Source organism: Lithobates pipiens, unplaced genomic scaffold, assembly GCF_037356315.1.
Source record: "Lithobates pipiens isolate NorthernLeopardFrog02 unplaced genomic scaffold, aLitPip1_a1.2 Scaffold_13, whole genome shotgun sequence".
Lineage (NCBI taxonomy): Eukaryota > Metazoa > Chordata > Amphibia > Anura > Ranidae > Lithobates > Lithobates pipiens.
Genome location: NW_027507718.1, coordinates 188,345,694 through 188,369,403, shown reverse-complemented (window position 1 = coordinate 188,369,403; position 23,710 = coordinate 188,345,694). Strand labels below are relative to the sequence as shown.

At 39.1% G+C, this 23,710-nt stretch overlaps 1 protein-coding gene across 2 annotated transcripts in view; it reads right to left on the bottom strand.

Annotated features, from left to right (window-relative positions):
- Window positions 1-20,641, bottom strand: part of APC2 (APC regulator of Wnt signaling pathway 2) — a 105,910-nt gene extending 85,269 nt beyond the window's left edge. For both annotated transcript variants that reach the window (XM_077475999.1, XM_077476000.1), the window contains exons 1-2: window positions 20,503-20,641; window positions 19,335-19,407 (exon numbers count right to left, since the gene is read on the bottom strand). In XM_077475999.1, coding sequence (XP_077332125.1) covers window positions 19,335-19,340 — 6 coding nt within the window. In that variant the 5' untranslated portion in view covers window positions 19,341-19,407; window positions 20,503-20,641. The remainder of the gene's footprint in view (window positions 1-19,334; window positions 19,408-20,502) is intronic.
- Window positions 20,642-23,710: the final 3,069 nt, after the last annotated feature.

The following is a 23,710-nucleotide window of genomic DNA, read 5'->3' as shown; positions in this document are numbered from 1 at the left end:
TATGGTTACAGTAGAAACAATCACAGCTCATCCACAAACTAGGAGAAATGGACAGAGGAACTTCTGCAGGTTCAGCACTATGGACAGAGCAGAAGATGATAAAATATACTTAAAGTAGATATAAACCCGATTTTTTTAAAAATAAGGCTTGCACCTTTACAGTAAAGGATTTAATGTCATCTGTGCCCAGTCTTGCCAGGAAGAGTTAATCCAGCTCTGAGCAGTCCTCTTATCTTTTTTCATAGAGATAAAAAAAATGGACAGAGAAATAGGAGTCTGTTTCTCCCCATTGCTGTGAGTGAAAGGTGATTTACATATCTCATGCAGGAGCCTGAGAGAGACATTCTGTGTACTTCAGATCCCCCCCCCTCCTTTCTTCTTCAGCTCTCCCAGGATTGGATACTCCCCACCTCAGCATGATTGGGCATGCTGAAGTCACGTGGTGACTTTTCTGGGTTTTGACTGGATGTTAGTGATCATAGCAGAAGTTCAGTGTAAGAAATTAACAGGAGAAAATGCATGTTGACAAGGGGAGTGTAGAGGAGGGCAGGGAGTCTACTGACATCACGACTCCACCAAGCTCCTGACAACAGACCCACCCACAGAATATGCAGTTTTTAGGGTCTCATAACAGAGAGAGCGGAGACATTTGACAGGTAAGGATACATGTAGGAGGCATGTATATTCTTATAGATAACCCCTATGGCAGTAGTTTAGAAAGGATAAGATTTACATCAACTTTAAGAAGAATAATATTAACAATGCAATATGTGCTATGATTGTACATCGTCAGTCTGTAGTCTTTGCCCCAGTCTATCTTTCATTCTTTTTCTCTTTCTTTCTTTTTCTCTCTCTTTATTTTCCTCTTTTTTCTCTTTCTTTTTCTCTATCTATCTATCTATATCTATCTATCTATCTATCTATCTATCTTTTCTGACCTGGTCTAGCTATTTATCTATCTATCTATCTATCTATCTATCTATCTATCTGACTATCTTTTCTGATCTGGCCTAATCTATTTATCTATCTATCTTTTCTGATCTATCTATCTATCTATCTATCTATCTATCTATCTATCTATCTATTTATCTATCTATTCTGACCTGGTCTATCTATCTATCTATCTATCTATCTCTCTATCTATCTACTCTGATCTATCTATCTATCTATCTATCTATCTATCTATCTATCTATCTATCTATCTATTTTTTCTGATATCTGGTCTATCTATCTATCTATATATCAATTTTTTCTGATCTGACCTGGCCTGATCTATTTATATATCTCTTTTCGGATCTATCTATCTATCTATCTATCTATCTATCTATCTATCTATCTATCTATCCTGACCTATCTATCTATCTATCTATCTATCTATCTATCTATCTATCTATCTATCTATCTATCTATCTATCCATCTATCTTTTTTGGATCTATCTATCTTTTTTGACCTGGTCTATCTATCTATCTATCTATCTATCTATCTATCTATCTATCTATCTATCTATCTATATTTTATGATCTATTTATCTATCTATCTATCTATCTATCTATCTATCTATCTATCTATCTTTTCGGATCTATCTATCTATCTTTTCGGATCTATCTGTCTATCTTTTCGTATCTATCTATCTATCCTGATCTATCTATCTATCTATCTATCTATCTATCTATCTATCTATCTATCTATCTATCTATCTATCCTGTTCTATCTATCTATCTATCTATCTATCTATCTATCTATCTATCTATCTATCTATCTAACTATCTATCTATCCTGTTCTATCTATCTTTTTGGATCTATATATCTATCTTTTTGGATCTATATATCTATCTTTTCGTCTCTATCTATCTATCTATCTATCTATCTATCTATCTATCTATCTATCTATCTATCTATCTATCCTGATCTATCTATCTATCTATTTATCTATCTATCTATCTATCTATCTATCTATCTATCTATCTATCTATCTATCTATTTATCTATCTATCTATCTATCTATCTATCTATCTATCTATCTATCTAGCGATCCAATTTACCTACCTATCTTTCTTTCTATGTGATCTTTTTATATTTCATTCTTTCTTTCTATCTTTCTTTCTTCTATCTGAGCTATGTATCTGTCTCATATATAATGCAATATCTGGCCTGCTAGAAACCTAACATACTTTACCCCTTTAAACCCATAACAAATAAATAGTTTGAATACTCTATTTGGGGACAATACTAATACCATTTTAAAGTTCCTAGCAAGTAGTATTCCTTTTTTGCCAAAAATAAGACATGTGAAAAATGACATGTAAAGCAGGGAAGTAATCTTAGTATGAGAAGAATGATGTCAAGACATAGAGGGGCGCTAAACAAAGGCCTGTTTTTATGAACTACACCCAAAGGGGATAATAACCAAATAGCATTCTGGGGAAGTCAAAGGGTCAGAAGGGAGGGGGGTAGAACTGTCACTGGAAGGATTTTGAAATGCAATGATCATTAATGGGAAGAGCAGCACCGCAATCACACTTAACACATTCTGAGCTAAACATATTGATTTTCATTGACAGAAGTTTAATCTTTTGGGACTCAAATGGATGACCATATAGAAATAACCCTTACACCAGTACACCTATCATTAAATATCTGAATTTATTCTGCCACAAAAATCGCATCCACAACATGACATACTCAGTTATTAAAGATTACTGTATCGCCAGTGCCAAACAAAACACTGTAAAACAACAAGACATCAAAGGCAGAGGCACTTACTGTCCATTAAAGTCTATTAAGAATCCACTAGTGCGCCTTTGGCTTTATCGCACACATTAACATGTTCCTGATGAACAGCACTGTAGTGGTGGATTACTTTGCATTCACAGAAAGAAATTGCCCGTAAATTAGAAAATAAGTAATTAGCAGCTGTGACTCTTCATATTAAATAATTAAACAAATAAAACCATTTTAGGTTTGCAAATTTTGTGTGCACCGCATTATGCTTACAGTATATGAGAAACAAAATAAAATGTTGCACCTCTGCGTAAAATATACAAATGAAAAACAATTATATAAGAGCAAACATGTAGACACATATTTAAAAAATATATATTTTGTATATAAGGTAGTATAAAATTAAACTATCATTACAATTTACACCTTATGTATAACAGGGAAATTGTCATTATTTCCAAAAATGGTATTATGATTTCATACAAAATCATGTTGGTCATGAGTAAAAAATACCCCTTGTGATGTAAAGCCTTTTTTTTTGCCAGGTTATCCTGCAAATAACACACTTGCTGTCCTTAGGTAGTTATGAACATTGCTCCACTGTATCTATGGAGGCAGTCATAGTCCTCACCCGGCTGGACTTCAAAGACATCCACCTTTGTACATTTTAATTACTAGATAGTTGATGTGATTTTTAGTTAATAAAAAAAAAAAAAGTAATATTGTTTTTGTTGTCTTTTCAGCTAACCACGTTTCTGACAAGGTCAATAGTTATTTTTTTGTAAAATGTTATAAAAAAAAAGAAAACGAATGTAACCACCACATCCAAGGACTGGTAGGCTGCAATATATTACATTTTTGTTTTTGGGTTTAGGTATGTTTTAGGCCCCTTTTATATGGGACGGACTCTGTTCTGATCAGCAGGCGACCTGCTTATAAGATTCCCCGCTGATCAGAGCAAAGTGCGTGGATGACAGGTACCGCTCCGCTCTGAGGTTGTATACTGACTCGACTGCCTGTTTACACCCGACTACCTCTGATCCGATCCGCCTACATGGAGGGAAACGGATTAATTTCCATTCGTTTTTAGCGGGCCGGATCAGATCGGAGGTAGGCAGGTATAAAGCATACAAGTCTGTTTACATCCACTGGTCCATAGGGATGAATGGACTGCCTGACCAGGTCCACCTACAAAAAACTGACAGGCAGACCTGATTAGAGCGGTCACTTGCAAGGGGGCTTAAGGTGATTTTATTCACACAGATCACTTGTGATGATGTGTAAAATCATGGTTCCCATAACCCAACAGATTAAATTGCTCAAGCTAACCTTACAAAATTTGTCCTTACATGTTTCTAGCTAAACATGATGTCCACAATCAAGTTCAAATGACTGGACTGCAATGGGAACAACACAAAGTAGGCCTTATTATTAGGCATTACTATGATTTTACACACCGATAGATGAAGAAGCCTATCAATGGCCATGTGTGTTATACTCAGTGTTAGTTTTATGATGGTTACAGTAGAGAATTGCCTGATGTTTTGCATTGCTCTGCATGAACAAGTATGTACCCCCTGTCATCAGTGGGCAAGTATTAAGGGGGAATCGGTGGTGCAAGTACTCATGTGAAGAAGGGCATATATCTCTCTAGTCAATGTTCTTGAGAGATATCTGGCTGTCCATAGTCAGCCTAGACTTTTCCAGTGAGAATGACATTATTAGAAAAATTGGTGTATATCGCATTGACATATATCTAATAGCAGCCAGCACAACACTAAGACAAGTGTAAATAAAAAAAAATAGGTGAACAGTAAAATTGTGTGCAGTGCTCAAGAAAATGAAAAATGAATGTATATGCAAACTAATGTACACTGTACAATGACCGCAAAAACGAATAATAATGAAAAATATGTGGAATTCACACCCAAACTAAAGTCAGCGTGCCATCATATAAAGGTTGTTTTGAAACATAAACACAACAGTCTTTGAATAGTCGATGAAAACAAATTGTGTGACTAGAAGTGAGATTCCACGTGACATCAATGTTGAGGTGAAGACAGCAGAGAATAGAACCACCACCGGTTAGTGAGGAGGCTTACCGGAGTGAGAAGACTCAAATGGGCATATGCTCAGTGAGTCAACAAGGCTTAGGGTGCAACCACCAAAACAGTGTGAATGACATTATTAACATTGCTTGGGAAATGATTTGTAGTATGTGGTAAATACCAAAAATGCAACTCTACACTAAGGTTAGGCACGACAGTCATTTTTGAGTCCCACACTAATGCACCATCAATGTTGTGATTAGTTTTATTATTGTCCGTATAATACATTTGGCCTATCTTCTAAGCAATAATGACACTTATCTTATCTTATCTTGTATACAACAACTATTATATAGCAAAGGACATGGAGAAGCGTAAGGATGAATCATTCTTATTTTTGTAAAGATGATGTTATGGGATGGAACTTTATCCAGATGAGGTTGCACTGTACGAATCAATACACTGATGTAAGCCAAATGACATGGATAGGTTGTATTATCCTGACTAAGGATAAAAACAAGAAAGGTTATCTGATAATAGAAAACTTTATTTGTTTTGTATTTTGGAGCAAAAGCATATAGTTACAAAGTGAATATGAAATCACAATATATAATCCGTAAACAGAACACTTTTACTGTTTTTGCGTGCCATGGCTGTGCAGCCCAAGACCTGGCACCCTGATATTGGTTGTGTCTTTGCCACCATTTTATTAATGTGTATCTAAAGTAAAAGTTTTTTGACAGAGTGGTGATGGGTTAGAACCCCGTTCAGTTTTTCATCTCTACATTTGTCCTGGTGACCACTGTTAAGGAGACAGAAACTGAGAGAAAATCCAAAATCTGAGTTGCCCACAGAACAGGAATAGAGGGGAGATCTTCCAAATAGGAGCACTTGTTCAGGTGACAACTGCCTGACAGGGGGTACACCTCACTTTAGAGATTTACTCTAATTTCCGGTGTCTACAGGATAAGAAATGCAGGAAAATGTCCTAAATAGATCAAAAATAGCAAAAACCTGACCTTTGTTTTAACCATTCCCTGTTTTATACAAAAGAGGGGAAAAGCATTTTAGCTAAATAAATGCTTTAAAGTGGAATTCTAGGCTATATCTAACAAATCTTAAAAATGCTCCTCCCACTTCCTAACACTTACCCCGTGTAAGAAAGATGTATATACTTGCCTATTTTCAGCCTGCTCCAGTCTGGTCACGTGATTTCCCCTGTGTCAGCCAACGGTGGCTGCAGGGGAGAGAAGGGAGCGCTCGACAATGGATGGGCCATAGAAGCCTATGGGTGATGTCATGGCTCCCAGGCATTACTTGCTGTTGTTGAGTGTTCTCTCCTCTCCCCTGCAGCCACCACTGGCTGACGCAGAAGAACACATGACTGGACCAGAGCAGCAGGAAAATAGTTAAATATATACAGCTTTCTTACATGGGTTAGTCAGCATAGGTGTTATGATGGGGAGTGAGTATTTTAAGATTAATTAGTTATAGCCTGAAATTCCACTTTAATGGCTCTTGCACACGCATGCTCACCTGCACATTTTTAATGTCTCCCAACCGCAAATCCAAACAAGCCCTTAAGCCTCGCACACACCAGCCAGCGGCTTAAACGGGAAAAAAAAACTGACCGTTACGGTCGGAGCCGCTGTAGTAACAATATGAAGTTAATACACTGATCACCCCCGCTGAGCTGTTGTGTTCTGACAGGGGACGGCCCCTGGGACAGTATTCTCTGGTCTCTGTCTTGGGTGTCTCTCTCTCCATCACATAGACTGACCCAGACCTTTATCCTTCCCAGGGTATACAGAACTCCTCAGTTTCTGCATACCATTGGCTTGAGATCTGAGCCAGCTTGTGCTAGGTGAAGCCATACAGGTACACTGATACATCTTTTGCGTCCTAAACTCCAGAGATATTGGGCAGGGGTGGTTGGTACTCTAAATGGGCTACTGTTTATCAATATTTCAGTTGAACCACTTATGTGCATATTGGGCTATTATGATAAGTCTATCTATACCTCTTCCATTGTTAATACTATTTGGCACGCACTTTTTTGTAGCCCGCAGACAGATTGCCCTTCAGTGGACCTCTCCCCATCTGCCGACTGTATTTGACTGGATCTCAGATCTTAATAGGATTATTTCATTTGAAAAACTTTCACACTTTCTAAGGAACTCCATGAGGAAGTTTGATGCTACCTGGTCACAATGGCTTAAGTCTATGTCCCCTGCATTGGTATAGACCAGTCTGTATTATAAATATTGCTATATTAGATATTAGGCTCTGTATGACCATGTGATTATATGTATTCATATGTAAATATATGTACTTCTTTTCAGCGAGAGCAGTATTCTGTGGCCACGTATAGCCCATTTTTATTTTAGTAAGCACTAAAGTTTTTCTTTACGTCTCCTTTTCAATGCTCCAAGATATTGGGTAGGTGGTGTGGGTGGGTGTTGTATTGTTGTATTGTTTTTTTGTTTTGTTTTGTTTTTAAGGGTGGTTCTATGTAGTACTTGTTTTGTTTTATGAGCTGTTTCTTGAGTAATTTGTTTGTATTGTTTCAATGTTTTTTGTATATAAAAATAAAGAATCAGCAAGCGCCATTCCATTTTTGGGTGTGTAATGTATATGATACACTGTATGTGCCAAAAGCTATTAGTGCTGAAAATGTGCATGCAGGCAGGTGTGCAAACGAAATCCATAACTACCAAGCCAGTTTTTAAAACACAAACACCAAAATCACAATAAATTGTGTTTTTCTACACAAAAAAAAGCTTTTTCTAAATTGTATTTGGGGTTATGTGGCCACTTTAGGTGAAGGGAACCCAAACATATAAAAGCCACTATAATTAACAGAACCAGTATGAATAAACAGTGGTCACAGCAAATAGTAAGCTCTAATAGGGGGTGGAGCTAATGTCATCATCACATTACCGGAAGTGACGTCAATCAGTACTGGAGAGGTGAAGCCGATGATTTATGCTCCTTAAGGGGCTAGTGTCCTACTTTTGCAAGTTTAGTCTAAGTGCACAAGATTCAGTGTACATTAAAATGTGAGTGTATTTTAAATTGTTTTTTAATAAATGTGGAGTCTTTTATACAGTTTGCACAATGACGGTTCCAATTTTGTTCCTTTGGGCACTTTATAGCCCACATTGTGACATAGTTTGGTCATCATCTAAAAGAGTTTTTTTTCATAAGAACCTGCAGCCATAGCTTAGGTTGGTCCCAATCTAATATTATTTAGGTCCACATATGAATGAGCTGCTAAGATTACCAGTGGAGGAGTCACGTGTGTTTTAACATAGAACTATTTAAGTTATTACACAGATTTGCAAGCACATTTAAAGGAGAATTGCACTTTATGGAATTGCTTTATATGCGGCTATGGATGTAGCAAGAGAACTACTGAGGATTGGCACAGTGGAGTTCATTTCTGGACTGTTCATTTAGAGACATATATATACTGTACTGGTGACCCCACAATAAGGATAAAACTTTTTCGCGTAAGGGAATTTTACAAGACACGTGGCCACTCATTAAAATTAGAAGGAAAAAGGTTTAACCTTAAACTGTGTAGAGGGTTCTTTACTGTATAAGCGAAAAGGATGTGTAATTCCCTTCCACAAGCGGTGGTCTCAGCGGAAAGCATCGATAGTTTCAAGAAACTGTTAGATAAGCACCTGAACGACTGCAACATACAGGGATATACAATGTAATACTGACATATGATCACACACATGGTTGGACTTGATGGACTTGTGTCTTTTTTCGACCTCACCTACTATGTAACATATATGTCATGTATTTTATGTAATACATGACATATATTCATTAAATAGTTTTTTGGTTTTTTTCATATTGATTGGTTGTTTATATTAACACTTATTATTATTATTATTATTATTATTAATTATTATGATTAATCATTATTGTCATTTGGAAACACAATAAAAAAATATTTATTATTTCCTTATGGAGAGTCACCAGTATTGGCAGGGCTGGCCCTACATTGGGTCCCAGTGGGTCAGCAAAATTAACCATGGCTGCCTCTCCTTCTCTTTTATTTACCCAGCAAATTGAAGACCAAGATTTTTTGTTTCAAGCAGTTTTGTGTGTCCCTAGTCTGTCTATAGACTACCCTAGCCTGTCTATATAGCACTCTAGCCTGCCTATATACTACCCTGGCCTGTCTATTTAATACCCCAGCCTGCCCCTATACTGCCTTAGCCTGTCCATATACTACCCTAGCCTGTTTAAATACTACCCTAGACTGTCCATATACTACTCACGCCTGTCCATATACTACCCTAGCCTGTCTAAATACTACTCTAGCCTGTCTATATGCTACCCTAGCCTGTCTATATACTACCCTAGCCTGTCCATATACTACCCTAGCGTGCTCATTTACTACCCATCCTGTCTATATACTGCCCTAGCCCACCCCTTGGAATTGAACACAAGGGTATATCATACAATTTTGCATATAGATAAGGTGCTGTTGCATGTAAATCTAACTTCCTAATAAATTTAATTTTAGTTTTAATTATCATAATATAAAGTAATGGTTGGTGGGGCCTTTAAGTAGGCGTGATTTTTTTTTTGAGGGGGGGGGGCAGCATTTCATTCTTGGACTCAGGCAGCACAACATCTTGGGCCAGCCCTGACTATTGGTCACCATTTAAATAGTTTCTTCACTATAAATTGTTTGAGATATATATATATATGAGGCCTAAGCCCTTGTACACACGGTCGGAGATTCCGACAGAATGTGTCCGATCGGACTGTTTTGTCGGAGTATCCGACGGACCAAGTTTTCCAACTTGTTGGTAAAATTTTCCGACAAAATGCTCCGATCGGACATACTCCGATCATGTGTAGAGAATTCCGATCGGACAAAGTGCCACGCATGCTCAGATCAAATTCCTACACCAAAGCTATTGGCTACTAGCATGAACGTAGTCTGGTTGTAACGAAATAACGTCATCACGTCGGATTTTCCGACAACTTTGTCCGACCGTGTGTATACAACAGTTTCGGACAAAATCCGTCAGACAAAATCCGACGGATTTGGTTGTCGGAATCTCCGACCGTGTGTACAAGGGCTAAGTCTTTAAAATTAGAGGAAAAAAATATACGTAAAAATTAAATGGTATGTAAAACCAATGACAAAAAAATCGCATATAAGCTTTATAGTATATCTAGACCCAAAACCAAAAATGTAATACATTGCAGCTTGTCAGTGCTTAGATAGTGTGGCTGCTTTAGTTTTCTTTTTTTTTTCCAGGCTTTTCCCCCTTATTTTAAGCTTGTGATATAACCCCCAACACACGTTAGGGTTGATTAACTAAAAGAAAATAGCCTTTCCACATCGCAAAGTGCAGTTGCTCCAGAGCTTAGAAAATTAGATAAATCTTCAGTATGCAAAGAATAACCAACCACAAGCAAGGAAAGTTTAGGAAACAGTATTTTTGCTTGCACATGAATGGATGATGGAAGTTAACATAGCTACTGCTCATTTACTAAGCTCTGGAGCAACTGCACTTGCAGGATGCACAGCCTATTTGCCTTTAGTAAATCAACCCCTTTCTGTCCTAGGATGACAGCGACACTGTACTATGAAGAAGCAGCGTTGTCACTCTAGGAAGGCAAGTGTGTTTGGACTACAAAGCACAAAAGAAGAGAGCGCAAAGCCGTCCTAGTGTAACTCGGCTTTAATATAGTAAAGTTAAAAACACTACAATGGTCAAACTCACATTGTGTGTAGATAGATAGAGCATAAGGATTCCACCGTGGTCACACTCCTATCCCGACGCTCTAGGGGAAGAGATCTTGTGTCTGCTCCAGTCAGCGCTGCTCTTCGAGGACACACGAACCCACACAAACCGGATAAAGGGGGGAAGAGAGTGAGGACATCACACAGTTGCCATGAAAACGCGATTCGGCGGCATGGCCTCCTTCCTCAGGATGGCCAAATGGCCAGCTTCTGTCTGACAGACCGACATACACAGGGGCCGAATGGTAGCCAGTTTTTTTTTTAACTGCCTGTTGTCTCCTGACATTTGGCCCATGTGTAAGCGGTTTAACTGACACTTTGTCTGAACTGATTAACTGCCACCAGTGATTAGTATCACCAGTGAAACTAATACAGTGGTCAGTGCTAATAACATGCACTATCACTGTACTAAGGACACTGGCTGGGAAGGGGTTAACATCTAAGGGCAATCAAGGGGTTAAATGTGTGCCTAGCAATGTGCAATGTGTGCTGCTTTTTTTTACTACAAATTGATTTGTTTATTTTCCTGCTTTGAAGGGAAAAGAAAAAAAAGTGATCATTCCCTCTGTAAAGAGCCCTATATTGATTGTCAACACAGGGCTCTGGGCTGTGATTTGACACAGCTGATCAGCAGGTCCCAGCCATGAATCATTGGCTGGGACCTGCTGACAGTCTCCTGCTGTGTCAAATCACAGGAGAGTAGGTGGGTGGGAGCATGTGCCCAAAACCCTGAAACAGGCAGCGATGTACGCCTGTAGCTGCCACCCTGTCGCAGTATACGGTATGTACTGTGATGAGTCGGCAAGTGGTCAATTACCAATAGTATTTGTAATATGCAGCATGAGGGGATTAATATATTGCCGCTGGTCGCTGATGCTATAGTGACCAGTGGCAGTTAACCCCTTTGTGCTTCATTAGTGGCACCAGTGTTAACATTGACTAAGAGGCCACAAAATTGGCAAAGCCTACACTCATTGTACAGGTATGTTCCACTGATGTGGAAATGCTATGCCCCCACTGCTAGAGCAGATGAAGATAGAAATTGGCTGCAAAAAGGCTGTCTAATCTTAGCAGCATTAAAGCGGTAGTAAACCCGCAATTTATTTTTATTTTTTTTAAAACCTGCAAAGCAAAAGGCATAATGAGCTAGTATGCACCGCATACTAGCTCATTATGAAATACTTACCTTAGAACGAGGCCCCGACATCTCGCCCGATCCACGCCGAGGGAGCCGACATGCTCCCTCGGCGTCTCTTCCGGGTATCGCGGCTCCGGCGCTGTGAGTGGCCGGAGCCGCGATATCGTCACTCCCGCGCATGCGCGCGGGAGATTTAAATCCGGCCGGGCGAGCGCTGCCGGATTTTCACGGAGAGAACCCCCTTGTGCGCATGCGCCGCTGCAGTCAGCGGCGCATACCGAGGGGAATATCTCCTAAACCGTACAGGTTTAGGAGATATTTTTTTTACCTACAGGTAAGCCTTATTATAGGCTTTCCTGTAGGTAAAAGTTAAAAAAGTGGGTATACAACCACTTTAAGATGAAATTTGAAAAAAATGTTTAATAAATCTAGCGCTTTAGCTATCTAAATGTTATTCAGGGTTTACATGTACTTTAGAAGAGATATAGGGGGTTATTTACGAAAGGCAAATCCACTTTGCACTACAAGTGCAAACTACAAGTGCAAAGTGCACTTGAAATTGCACTAGAAGTGCACTTTGAAGTGCAGTCACTGTAGATCCGAGTGGGACATGCAAGGAAAATAAAAAAACAGCATTTTATCTTGCACATGATTGGATAATAAAATCAGCAGAGCTTCCCCTCATTTCAGATCTACCCCTCAGATTTACAGCGACTGCACTTCCAAATCCCATGGGGTCTTATAGACCCCAGATATCTCCATAATAAGAACTTGTTATTATTATTGCTATCACAAGGGATGTTGTTCATCTTTTGTGATAGCAATAAAGTTGATTTAAAAAAAGTATAGGGAAAGTGTAAAAAAAAAGTGTTACACGCAAATTCAAGTGCATACGTATGTCCAACATGCATATGTAAACAGTGATCGCACCACACATGGGAGGTATCACTGCTAATGTCAAAGCGAGAGCAATCACTCTAGCTCTAGACCTCTTGTGTAACTCTAAACTGGTGGTAACCTGTAAAGACTTTTAAAACATCGCCTATGGAGATTTTAGGCACCTTACTTTGGTCATGGGCATACAATTTTAAAGCATGACATGTTAGGCATCTATTTACTCAGTGTAATATCATATTTTATACATTACCAAAAATGTTGGTTTTGTGTTTGTGTGCACTGAAATTCATTAAAGTATATTTTTTCCTAAAAATTTGCATGTCAAAAATGGCTGCGCAAATATCATGTGACATAAAAAATTGCAACAACATCCATTTTATTCTCCAGGGTCTCTTATTTCAAAAATAAACACTATCTCACAAAAGTGAGTACACCCCTCACATTTGTAAATATTTTATTATATGTTTTCATGTGACAACGCTGAAGAAATGACACTTTGCTACAATGTAAAGTAGTGAGTGTACAGCTTGTATAACAGTGTAAATTTGCTGTCCCCTCAAAATAACTCAACACACAGCTGTTAATGTCTAAATCACTGGCAACAATGTACACCCCTAAGTGAAAATGTCCAAGCTGGGCCCAAATAGCCATTTTCCCTCCCCGGTGTCATGTGACTCGTTAATGTTACAAGGTCTCAGGTGTGAATGGGGAGCGGGTATGTTAAATTTGGTGTTATTGCTGTCACACTCTCATACTGGTCACTGGAAGTTCAACATGGCACCTCATGGCAATGAACTCTCTGAGAATCTGAAAAAAAAGAATTGTTGCTCTACATAAAGATGGCCTAGGCCAGTGATGGTGAACCTTGGCACCCCAGATGTTTTGAAACTACATTTCCCATGATGCTCCACTACACTGCAGAGTGCACGAGCATCATGGGAAATGTAGAAAAATCTGGGGTGCCAAGGTTCGCCATCACTGGCCTAGGCTATAAGAAGATTGGCAAGACCCCGAAACTGAGCTGCAGCATGGTGGGCAAAACCATACAGCGGTTTAACAGGACAGGTTCCACTCAGAACAGGACTCGCCATGGTCGACCAAAGAAGTTGAGTGCACGTGCTCAGCATCATATCCAGAGGTTGTCTTTGGGAAATAGACGTATGAGTGCTGCCAGCATTGCTGCAGAGGTTGAAGGGGCATGGGGTCAGCCTGACAGTGCTCAGACCATATGCCGCACACTGCATCACATTGGCCTGCATGGCTGTCGTCCCAGAAGGAAGCCTCTTCTAAAGATGATGCACAAGAAAGCCTGCAAACAGTTTGCTGAAGACAAGCAGACTAAGGACGTGGATTACTGGAACCATGTCCTGTGGTCTGATGAGACCAAGATAAACTTATTTGGTTCAGATGGTGTCAAGCATGTGTGGCGGAAACCAGGTGAGGAGTACAAAGACAAGTGTGTCTTGCCTACAATCAAGCATGGTGGTGGGCGTGTCATGGTCTGGGGCTGCATGAGTGCTGATGGCACTGGGGAGCTATAGTTCATTGAGGGAACCATGAATGCCAACATGTACTGTGACATACTGAAGCCGAGCATGATCCCCTCCATTCGGACACTGGGCCGTAGGGCAGTATTCCAACATAACTACCCCAAACACACCTCTGAGATGACCACTGCCTTGCTAAAGAAGCTGAGGGTAAAGATGATGGACTGGCCAAGCATGTCTCCAGACCTAAACCCCATTAAGCATCTGTGGGGCATTCTCAAATGGCAGTTGGAGCAGTGCAAGGTCTCTAACATCCACCAGCTCCATTATGTCGTCATGGACGAGTGGAAGAGGACTCCAGTGGCAACCTGTGAAGCTCTTAAGAGGGTTAAGGCAGTGCTGGAAAATAATGGTGACCACACAAAATATTGACACTTTGGGCCCAATTTGGGCACTTTCACTTAGGGGTGTACTCATTTTTGTTACCATCAGTTTAGACATTAATGGCTGTTTGTTGAGTTATTTTGAGGGGACAGCAAATTTACACTGTTACACAAGCTGTATACTCACTACTTTACATTGTAGCAAAGTGTCATTTATTCAGTGTTGTCACATGAAAATATATAACAAAATATTTACAAAAATGTGAGGGGTGTATAATGTTTCGGGGTTCTAAGTAACTTTCTAGCAAACAAATGCTCATTTTTACATGTATGACAGAAATGTCAGAATTGGCCTAAGTGTAAAGTGGTTAAACAAGAGAGTAACTATGATAAGATGTGCACAATGCACAGTTGCTAAAAAAAAAAAAAAAAAATAGAAAAAAAATACACACACACACACACACACACACACACACACACACACACATATATATATATATATATATATATATATATATATATATATATATATATATATATATATATATATATATATATATCGTGTTTGTCACAGAAACACAAAAAACAGAAAATAGCTGTCCATCCCCAAAAAAACTTTCTGCCAAACAGAATTCCAGTCAAAGAAATGCAGCATATAACAAATCAACAGATGGCTAAAATAATGATGAGCCATTAACAATTTTGCAATACACATTGCATTATCGATATAGTTTGAGATTAAAGTGGTATTAAACCCAAAAAACGAAAATGTATTATATCATAGTTTACCAATCTTTAGATACTATGCCTCCATTGGTTTTCTTTTTTTACTTTTTTACTTTATTTTCACCTGTAGATCCTGCTAGAGGCATGACACAAGCCATCTACCACTGATACAGGTGCTAACAGTCATGAGTTTTTAGGCCAGGTTCACATTAGTGCGGAGCGGTTTTCCTGTGTTACATTTGTGTGCACGTTGTACTTTCATTAGAACACACATTTTATGAAAGCACATCAAAGATACAGCATACAGGACTTTGATGCACTTTCACAAAAACACGCATGCTAATAGAACGGATGTGAACAGGGCCTTATTCATTTATGTAAAACCTTTATCCCAAAGGTAAAACATTTTTTTTTGCTATAACCCCCTATAAAGTATTAGCTAGAGTTTGGCTTTAAAGTGGAACTAAACCCTCCTAACCTATACAGCCAAGGAAGCTGCCAACTTAGTGTCTGTTAGATCTGCAATTGCTATGGTGCTGCACATGTGATCAGTTATGACACCAGTCATTTGATGGTTTGACAGTTCAGTTGAAAACTAACATACGCACACTAGTAACTGTAAGGGCTCATTCAACATGCCTTGAATGATAACTGTTAAGGCTAGTTTACACTTGCTTCAAAACAAGGCTTCTGACAGGCTTTGTTAAAGCTCTCTGAACGCTAGTCAAAGCTCCTGTCACTAAATAAAATGGTTAGCTTACAGTCCTGTTTACACCTTGCTTTTGCTTTGCTTTGGCTTCACTTCAAAAATGATACCCTATGTTGCCTTAGTTGTGCTTCAAAGCATCTTCAAAGCCCCCCTAGAAGTCTATGGCAAAGCTCGCTTGAAGCCCCACTGAAGCCACATCAAAACCCCATCGAAGACTCACCAAAACCTCATCGAAGCCCCACCACAGCCCCACCAAAGGCTCATCAGAGGCCCATGAAGCCTCACCAAAACCTCATTGAAGCCCCACCAAAGGCTCATCAAAGCCCCACGAAGCCTCACCAAAGCCTCATCGATGCCCAACCAAAGCCCCATTGAAGCTCCACCAAAGCCTCATTGAAGCCCTACCGAAGCATCAAGCAAAAGCAAGGTGTAAACAGGACTGTAAGCTAAAAAATGTATTTAGTGACGGGCTTTTCAGTGGCATTCAGAGAGCTTTAGAAAAGCGTGTCCAAAGCCATGTTTTGAAGCAAGTGTAAACTAGCCCTAACAATTATCATTCAAGGCATGCCATGAATGTAATTGTTTTGGTAAACAGTTCAATTGGTAAGTATAGTTCAGATTTAGGCCCCTTTAGCAAGGGTGTTCAGTCCAGATCTGTCTGTCAGATTTTCAGACGGATCCAGACTGAGCCATAATGTATGTCTATAGGTGGGCAGAAGTGAACAGATGATCATCTGTCTTCATCAGTCTACATCCATGTCCATTCATGTATTTTTTTTAAAAGGAACAAGGCTGTGTCCTTTTCCATTTAGACGGATCTGCATGGATGTAAACAAATGACATCCTTTACCATCTGTTCCATTTATGTCAGTTTTTAGGCAAGAAACACTTTTTGTTTATACCTTTGTCAACCTCTGATTGGTCTCTGCAACAACTTAAGCCTTGTACGCACTACTAGTTTTTGAAAAAACTGACAGTTCAGGTTGGAACCGCTGTACTAACAATGTTAGTACAGCGATCTCGCCTGCTGTGCTATTGTGTTCTGACATTTCAGTCAGCGCTCAGTCACTGATTGGGTTGTATAAGTCTAGGTCTAGCAGCCACACACACTCTCCACGTGGCTCTTGTCAGTCCAGGAACCTGCATGTACGCCTTGAGGCCTCTATATGCAAACTTGCATAAATCGGCTAGGGAACCCAGACTAACTGCCACCAAACAAGTGGCCGCATTTGATCTCGATCCCATGAACCACCACTAGACTGTTACCAGCATTGCAGTCCAATAGTAGACCTTAAAGTTGGGCAAGACCAGGCCCCCCAGGCGAGCCGGAAGCCACAGGGTAGAGCATGCCAGTCTGGGGACGCCTCCACACCAGATGAAGGACCCCACACATTGTTCAATTTCTCTAAAAAAGGAAACCAGGACCCATATTGGACAGTTCTTAGAAAAATTGTTGAATTTGGGCAGGAATATTTTTATTTTTTTTAGTTTAAAATCACATTAAGAAGACATAAAGCACGTCCATTGTGCAGGCAGATCTATTATACAGGAAGCAGAACCTACACCTCTCTCCCACAAGCAGTGGTTTAAGCGGGGAGCGTCAAGAATGAAAAAAAACTATTAGATGGGCACCTTAACGACCACAACATACAGGGGTATACAATGTACTATTAATATATAAGCACAAACACAGGTTGGACTTGATGGACTTGTGTCTTTTTTCAATCTCATCAACTATGTAACATTGTATACATGCGATTGGAAAACATAGTTGTGCTGGATACCTACATAATTACAAACTATTTTAGCAAGCAAGAATTGGAAAACACACATTTACAAGATTTGTAACATTAGGTTTATCACATTCATTCATTCATTTGTTCATTCATATCTAAAACATATTAATAACACTGCAGATTCCCTTTAAGTTATTCCAGTCCCTTAGAACCTGAGTTGCTTTATTTGTAACAATCTGATTTATCCATACTCATGGCTTAGGTGCGGGAATTCCCCCCTTCTGAGTCACTCCTTGCCTCTGCCCCCTACCCACTCCTAAGCACCGTCCCCTGGTTTCACCCCTACCCACCTCCCAGTACCAGCCCTTTTAGAGAATACAGAACCAAGTATTATTTTGTGATGCTAACTAATTTGTATGGTCCTCTGCAGCCAGCAAAAATAGACCTTACCCTAGCAACAATAGATCTGTCCAGCAATAATAAATCGCTCAGCCACAATAGATCCACAAGCAAAAATAGATACCCCCAGCAACACTAGACCCTCCCCAGCAACAATAGATCCTCTAACAATAATAGACACCCCAGCAACACTAGATCCACTCCAGCAACAATAGATTCCCTAGCAATAATAGACACCCCAGCAACACTAGATCCACTCCAGCAACAATAGATTCCCTAGCAATAATAGACACCCCAGCAAAACTAGATCCACTCCAGCAACAATAGATTCCCTAGCAATAATAGACACCCCAGCAATACTAGATCCACTCCAGCAACAATAGATTCCCTAGCAATAATAGACACCCCAGCAACACCTGATCCACTACAGCAACAATAGATCCCCTAGCAATAATAGACACCCCAGCAACACTTGATCCTCTACAGCAACAATAGATCCCCTAGCAATAATAGACACCCCAGCAACACTAGATCCACTCCAGCAACAATAGATTCCCTAGCAATAATAGACACCCCAGCAACACTAGATCCACTCCAGCAACAATAGATTCCCTAGCAATAATAGACACCCCAGCAACACTAGATCCACCCCAGCAATAATATATCCCCCAGCAAAAATAGACCCCACCCCAGCAACAATAAGTCCCCCCAGTGACAATAGATCCCCCCAGCAATAATAGATACCTCCAGCAACACTAGACCCACCCCAGCAACAATAGATCCCCCACACAACATTATACCTCTCTGCCGCAGCAACAATAGACTTCCCGTTACAAAATACCACCCCAACAATAGATCCAGCCCAGCAACAATAAACCCCCAGAAACAACAACAAGTTTCCCAGCAGCCAGCAACAATAGACCTCTCCGTCAACAAATTCCCCTCCCAGCAACAATAGACCCCCAATACAAAAATAAATTCCCACCAGCATACCCCAGTACCCATTGCCATTACATACATTCAGTGCTAGATGTGCTGGAACTGCGTTCCCCCACGTCCCTGCTAAAAATAAAAAGCCCTGTCCATACTATTCCACAAAGCATTTCACTAAACTAGTCACAACTACATAGAAAATGACGTTTCTGCAAAAATCTTTACTTTGTTTAATAAGATAGTAAATACCTAATAATAAAATAAATCAACAATAAATTCAATATCTGATCTTGAGCATAAGATGAAAACTCTTTCAGCTAATTTTGGTAGTCTATAACATCGCAGAAATCTGTCTATAGCCTATTCCCTCATACCTCCATTGTAGACACAACAAATCAGCTTGTCTCTCAGTGTACAATCCAAAACAAATCTGTTGTGATCTTCATTCTGGAAAGAAAAGAAAAAAATTAAAAAAATGTAAAAACCAGTAAGGTGTCAAACACTTTACATTATTACACACGTACCATATACGTCTCGATCATTCACAGGCCCTATACACCGCTTTTTGTCTGTCAAAGTGGCATACCGTTAAATGTCCTTAAAGAATCTCTGCTCTTTCATGCAAACACATAGAACACAGGCATACCCCACTTTTAAGTACACAATGGGGTTTATTTACTAAAGCTGGGAAGTGCAAAATCAGGCTCACTTCTGCATAGAAACCAATGGGCTTCTAACCCCAGCTTGTTCAATTAAGCTTTGGTAATAAAACCTGGAAACTCATCATTGGTTTCTATGCAGAAGTGAGCCTGATTTTGCACTTTACAGCTTTAGTAAATAAACTCCATTGTGGACTTAAACGTGGGGTATGCCTGTATTGTTTTGTCTGACATGCGATTAATTCTTCATGATTGATATCAGGAGCATCCAAGCCCACTAAGCCATGTCGTCAATACCTCTGTCACCTTAGAGATACAGCGACACGTCGATATATGCCATAGCGGAGTTTGCTCTTGCAATCATATGCATGCTATTTCTGCTAATAGACACCCCGCACCCCCATAGACTCAAACATAAAAAATGAATGCACACAGCGTAATGTGCTATTCTGGGCTTTCTTCTGCCATGCTATGGGCCTGCAGCATCCTCTGTTATTCTCCAATCGTTTATAGAGGCCCCCTTCCTCACCTCTCGATTTCTTTGTTTAATAGTGCAATAGATTGGTTCAATGAAAGCGTCACTAAGCCCGATGCATGCCAAATCCCAATATATCCCCCGTTCTTTCATTCTTTCCCCCCTCCCCAATATTTTTTTCCCCTGTTTGAAGCATTCAGCACATTGTCTATTCAATCAGAATGTGACATCATTTTAATAATGTTTTTCTGCCGGAAATAGGCTGCTTCCTAATATGGATCATAACAAAAAAAAAATCAAGGATGGTAAATAAATAACCCCACCCATTGCTTTTTTTTTTTTGTAATGATCTGATTGTTTTTAATTCATGGCCTGTAAAGTAGCATCAAATACCTGCTTTGCACTCACCTGCTAGGATGCAGAAATCAGGAGGGATGCTCAGATCTCTTGTATTCTCAGCTGCCTCCATGAACCCTTCCTCTGAATCTCTCCCTCCAGCCGTCTCACCTCCCCCTCCCTGTATGCCTCAATCCCTCCTCTCTTCTCCCTCCTCCTCTCATCCAGGGTAACTATAGCATCTCTATACTGTACAGTTTCATCATCAGTATCCCTGCAACCTCCCGTCTCTTCCATTATCATCGTCTACATCATTCATTTCACTTCAAATTTATTTTCCTGTCATCCTTTTTTTTTTTAACTAGGCACCACCCTTATAGTTGTATGATCATTATATTACTCAGGCACCACCCTTATAGTTGTATGATCATTATATTACTCAGGCACCACCCTTATAGTTGTATGATCATTATATTACTCAGGCACCACCGTTATAGTTGTATGATCATTATATTACTCAGGCACCACCGTTATAGTTGTATGATCATTATATTACTCAGGCACCACCGTTATACTTGTATGATCATTATATTACCTAGGCACCACCGTTATAGTTGTATGATCATTATATTACTCAGGCACCACCGTTATAGTTGTATGATCATTATATTACTCAGGCACCACCGTTATACTTGTATGATCATTATATTACCTAGGCACCACCGTTATAGTTGTATGATCATTATATTAACTAGGCACCACCGTTATACTTGTATGATCATTATATTACCTAGGCACCACCGTTATAGTTGTATGATCATTATATTAACTAGGCACCACCGTTATAGTTGTATGATCATTATATTACTTAGGCACCACCGTTATACTTGTATGATCATTATAATAATTAGGCACTACCCTTATAGTTGTATGATCATTATATTAACTAGGCACCACCGTTATAGTTGTATGATCATTATATTAACTAGGCACCACCGTTATAGTTGTAGGATCATTATATTAATCAGGCACCACCCTTATATTTGTATGATCATTATATTAACTAGGCACCACCGTTATAGTTGTAGGATCATTATATTAACTAGGTACCACCGTTATAGTTGTATGATCATTATATTAATCAGGCACCACCCTTATATTTGTATGATCATTATATTAATCAGGCACCACCGTTATAGTTGTATGATAATTATATTAACTAGGCACCACCCTTATAATTGTATGATCATTATATTAACTAGGCACCACCCTTATAGTTGTGTGATCATTATATTAACTAGGCACCACCGTTATAGTTGTATGATCATTATATTACCTAGGCACCACCGTTATAGTTGTATGATCATTATATTAACTAGGCACCACCGTTATAGTTGTAGGATCATTATATTAATCAGGCACCACCCTTATATTTGTATGATCATTATATTAACTAGGCACCACCGTTATAGTTGTAGGATCATTATATTAACTAGGCACCACCGTTATAGTTGTATGATCATTATATTAATCAGGCACCACCCTTATATTTGTATGATCATTATATTAATCAGGCACCACCGTTATAGTTGTATGATAATTATATTAACTAGGCACCACCCTTATAATTGTATGATCATTATATTAACTAGGCACCACCCTTATAGTTGTGTGATCATTATATTAACTAGGCATCACCGTTATAGTTGTATGATCATTATATTAACTAGGCACCACCGTTATAGTTGTATGATCATTATATTACCTAGGCACACCCTTATAGTTGTATGATCATTATATTAATCAGGTGCCACTGTTATAGTTGTATGATCATTATATTACCTAGACACCACCGTTCTAGTTGTATGATCATTATATTACTTAGGCACCACCCTTATAGTTGTATGATCATTATATTAACTAGGCACCACCCTTATAGTTGTATGATCATTATATTAATCAGGCACCATTGTTATAGTTGTATGATCATTATATTACCTAGACACCACCGTTATAGTTGTATGATCATTATATTAATCAGGCACCATTGTTATAGTTGTATGATCATTATATTAACTAGGCACCACCGTTATAGTTGTATGATCATTATATTAACTAGGCACCACCGTTATAGTTGTATGATCATTATATTAACTAGGCACCACCGTTATAGTTGTATGATCATTATATTAACTAGGCACCACCGTTATAGTTGTATGATCATTATATTAACTAGGCACCACCCTGTGATCATTATATGCAAGCGCTATAGACTCCATTCACAAAGCTAATGCATCAGAAAAAGAATCGTTATTTAAAAAATGAATTTTCAGCCGAAAGCCAGTAGGCTCTTTTACAAATAAGAGTCACATGGCTTAAAAAAAGATAGTTTTCTTAAAGCTAAAGCCTTTGGCTAGAAAAGATAGATAAAAAGAAATAGCTCATTCAAATATTTTCCTTTGAGTTCTGCTTTAACCACTGGGTGCTTAAACCCCCCTCCTGCCTGTTGTAATATGTTGTACACATGGTCAGACTTTCTGTGTGTGATCGGATCTTGTTGTCGGAAAATCCGATCTCGTGTGTGGGCTCCATCCTACTTTTTCCGACCGAATTTCCGAGTTTGAGAGCAGGATCTAAAATTTTCCGACAATAAAATCCGATCATTTAAATTACGATTATGTGTAGACAATTCCGACGGACAAAGTGCCACTCATGCTCAGAATAAATTAGGAGACAAAAGCTATTGGCTACTGGCCCGTTTATAGTCCGGAAGTACGTGTTTTACGTCACCGCGTTCTGAACGATTGGATTTTCCGACAACTTTGTGTGACCGTGTGTATGCAAGACAAGTTTGGGCCAAAATCCGGACGGATTTTGTCGTCGGAATGTCGGACCATGTGTACAGGGCATTAAAGTACCATATTGACCAGAAATTCAGTTGAGTTGTCCAAGCCAACTGAATTTCTGGTCAATATGGTACTTTAATACAATATTAGAACATTGCCCAGACCAATTTTCACCTTTCAGCGCTGTCACACTTTGAATGACAATTGGCAATTGCGCAGTCATACAGCACTGTACCCAAATTAAATTTTTAACATTTTTTTTCACACAAATAGAGCTTTCTTTTGGTGGTATTTAATCACCATTTTGGTTTTTATTTTTTGCTAAACAACAAAAGAAGACAGAAATTAAAAAAAAAACGTTTCATAGCTTGTTATAAATATTTGTAATTTTTCTCCTTCATTAATATACGCTGGTGAAGCTGCACTGATGGGCA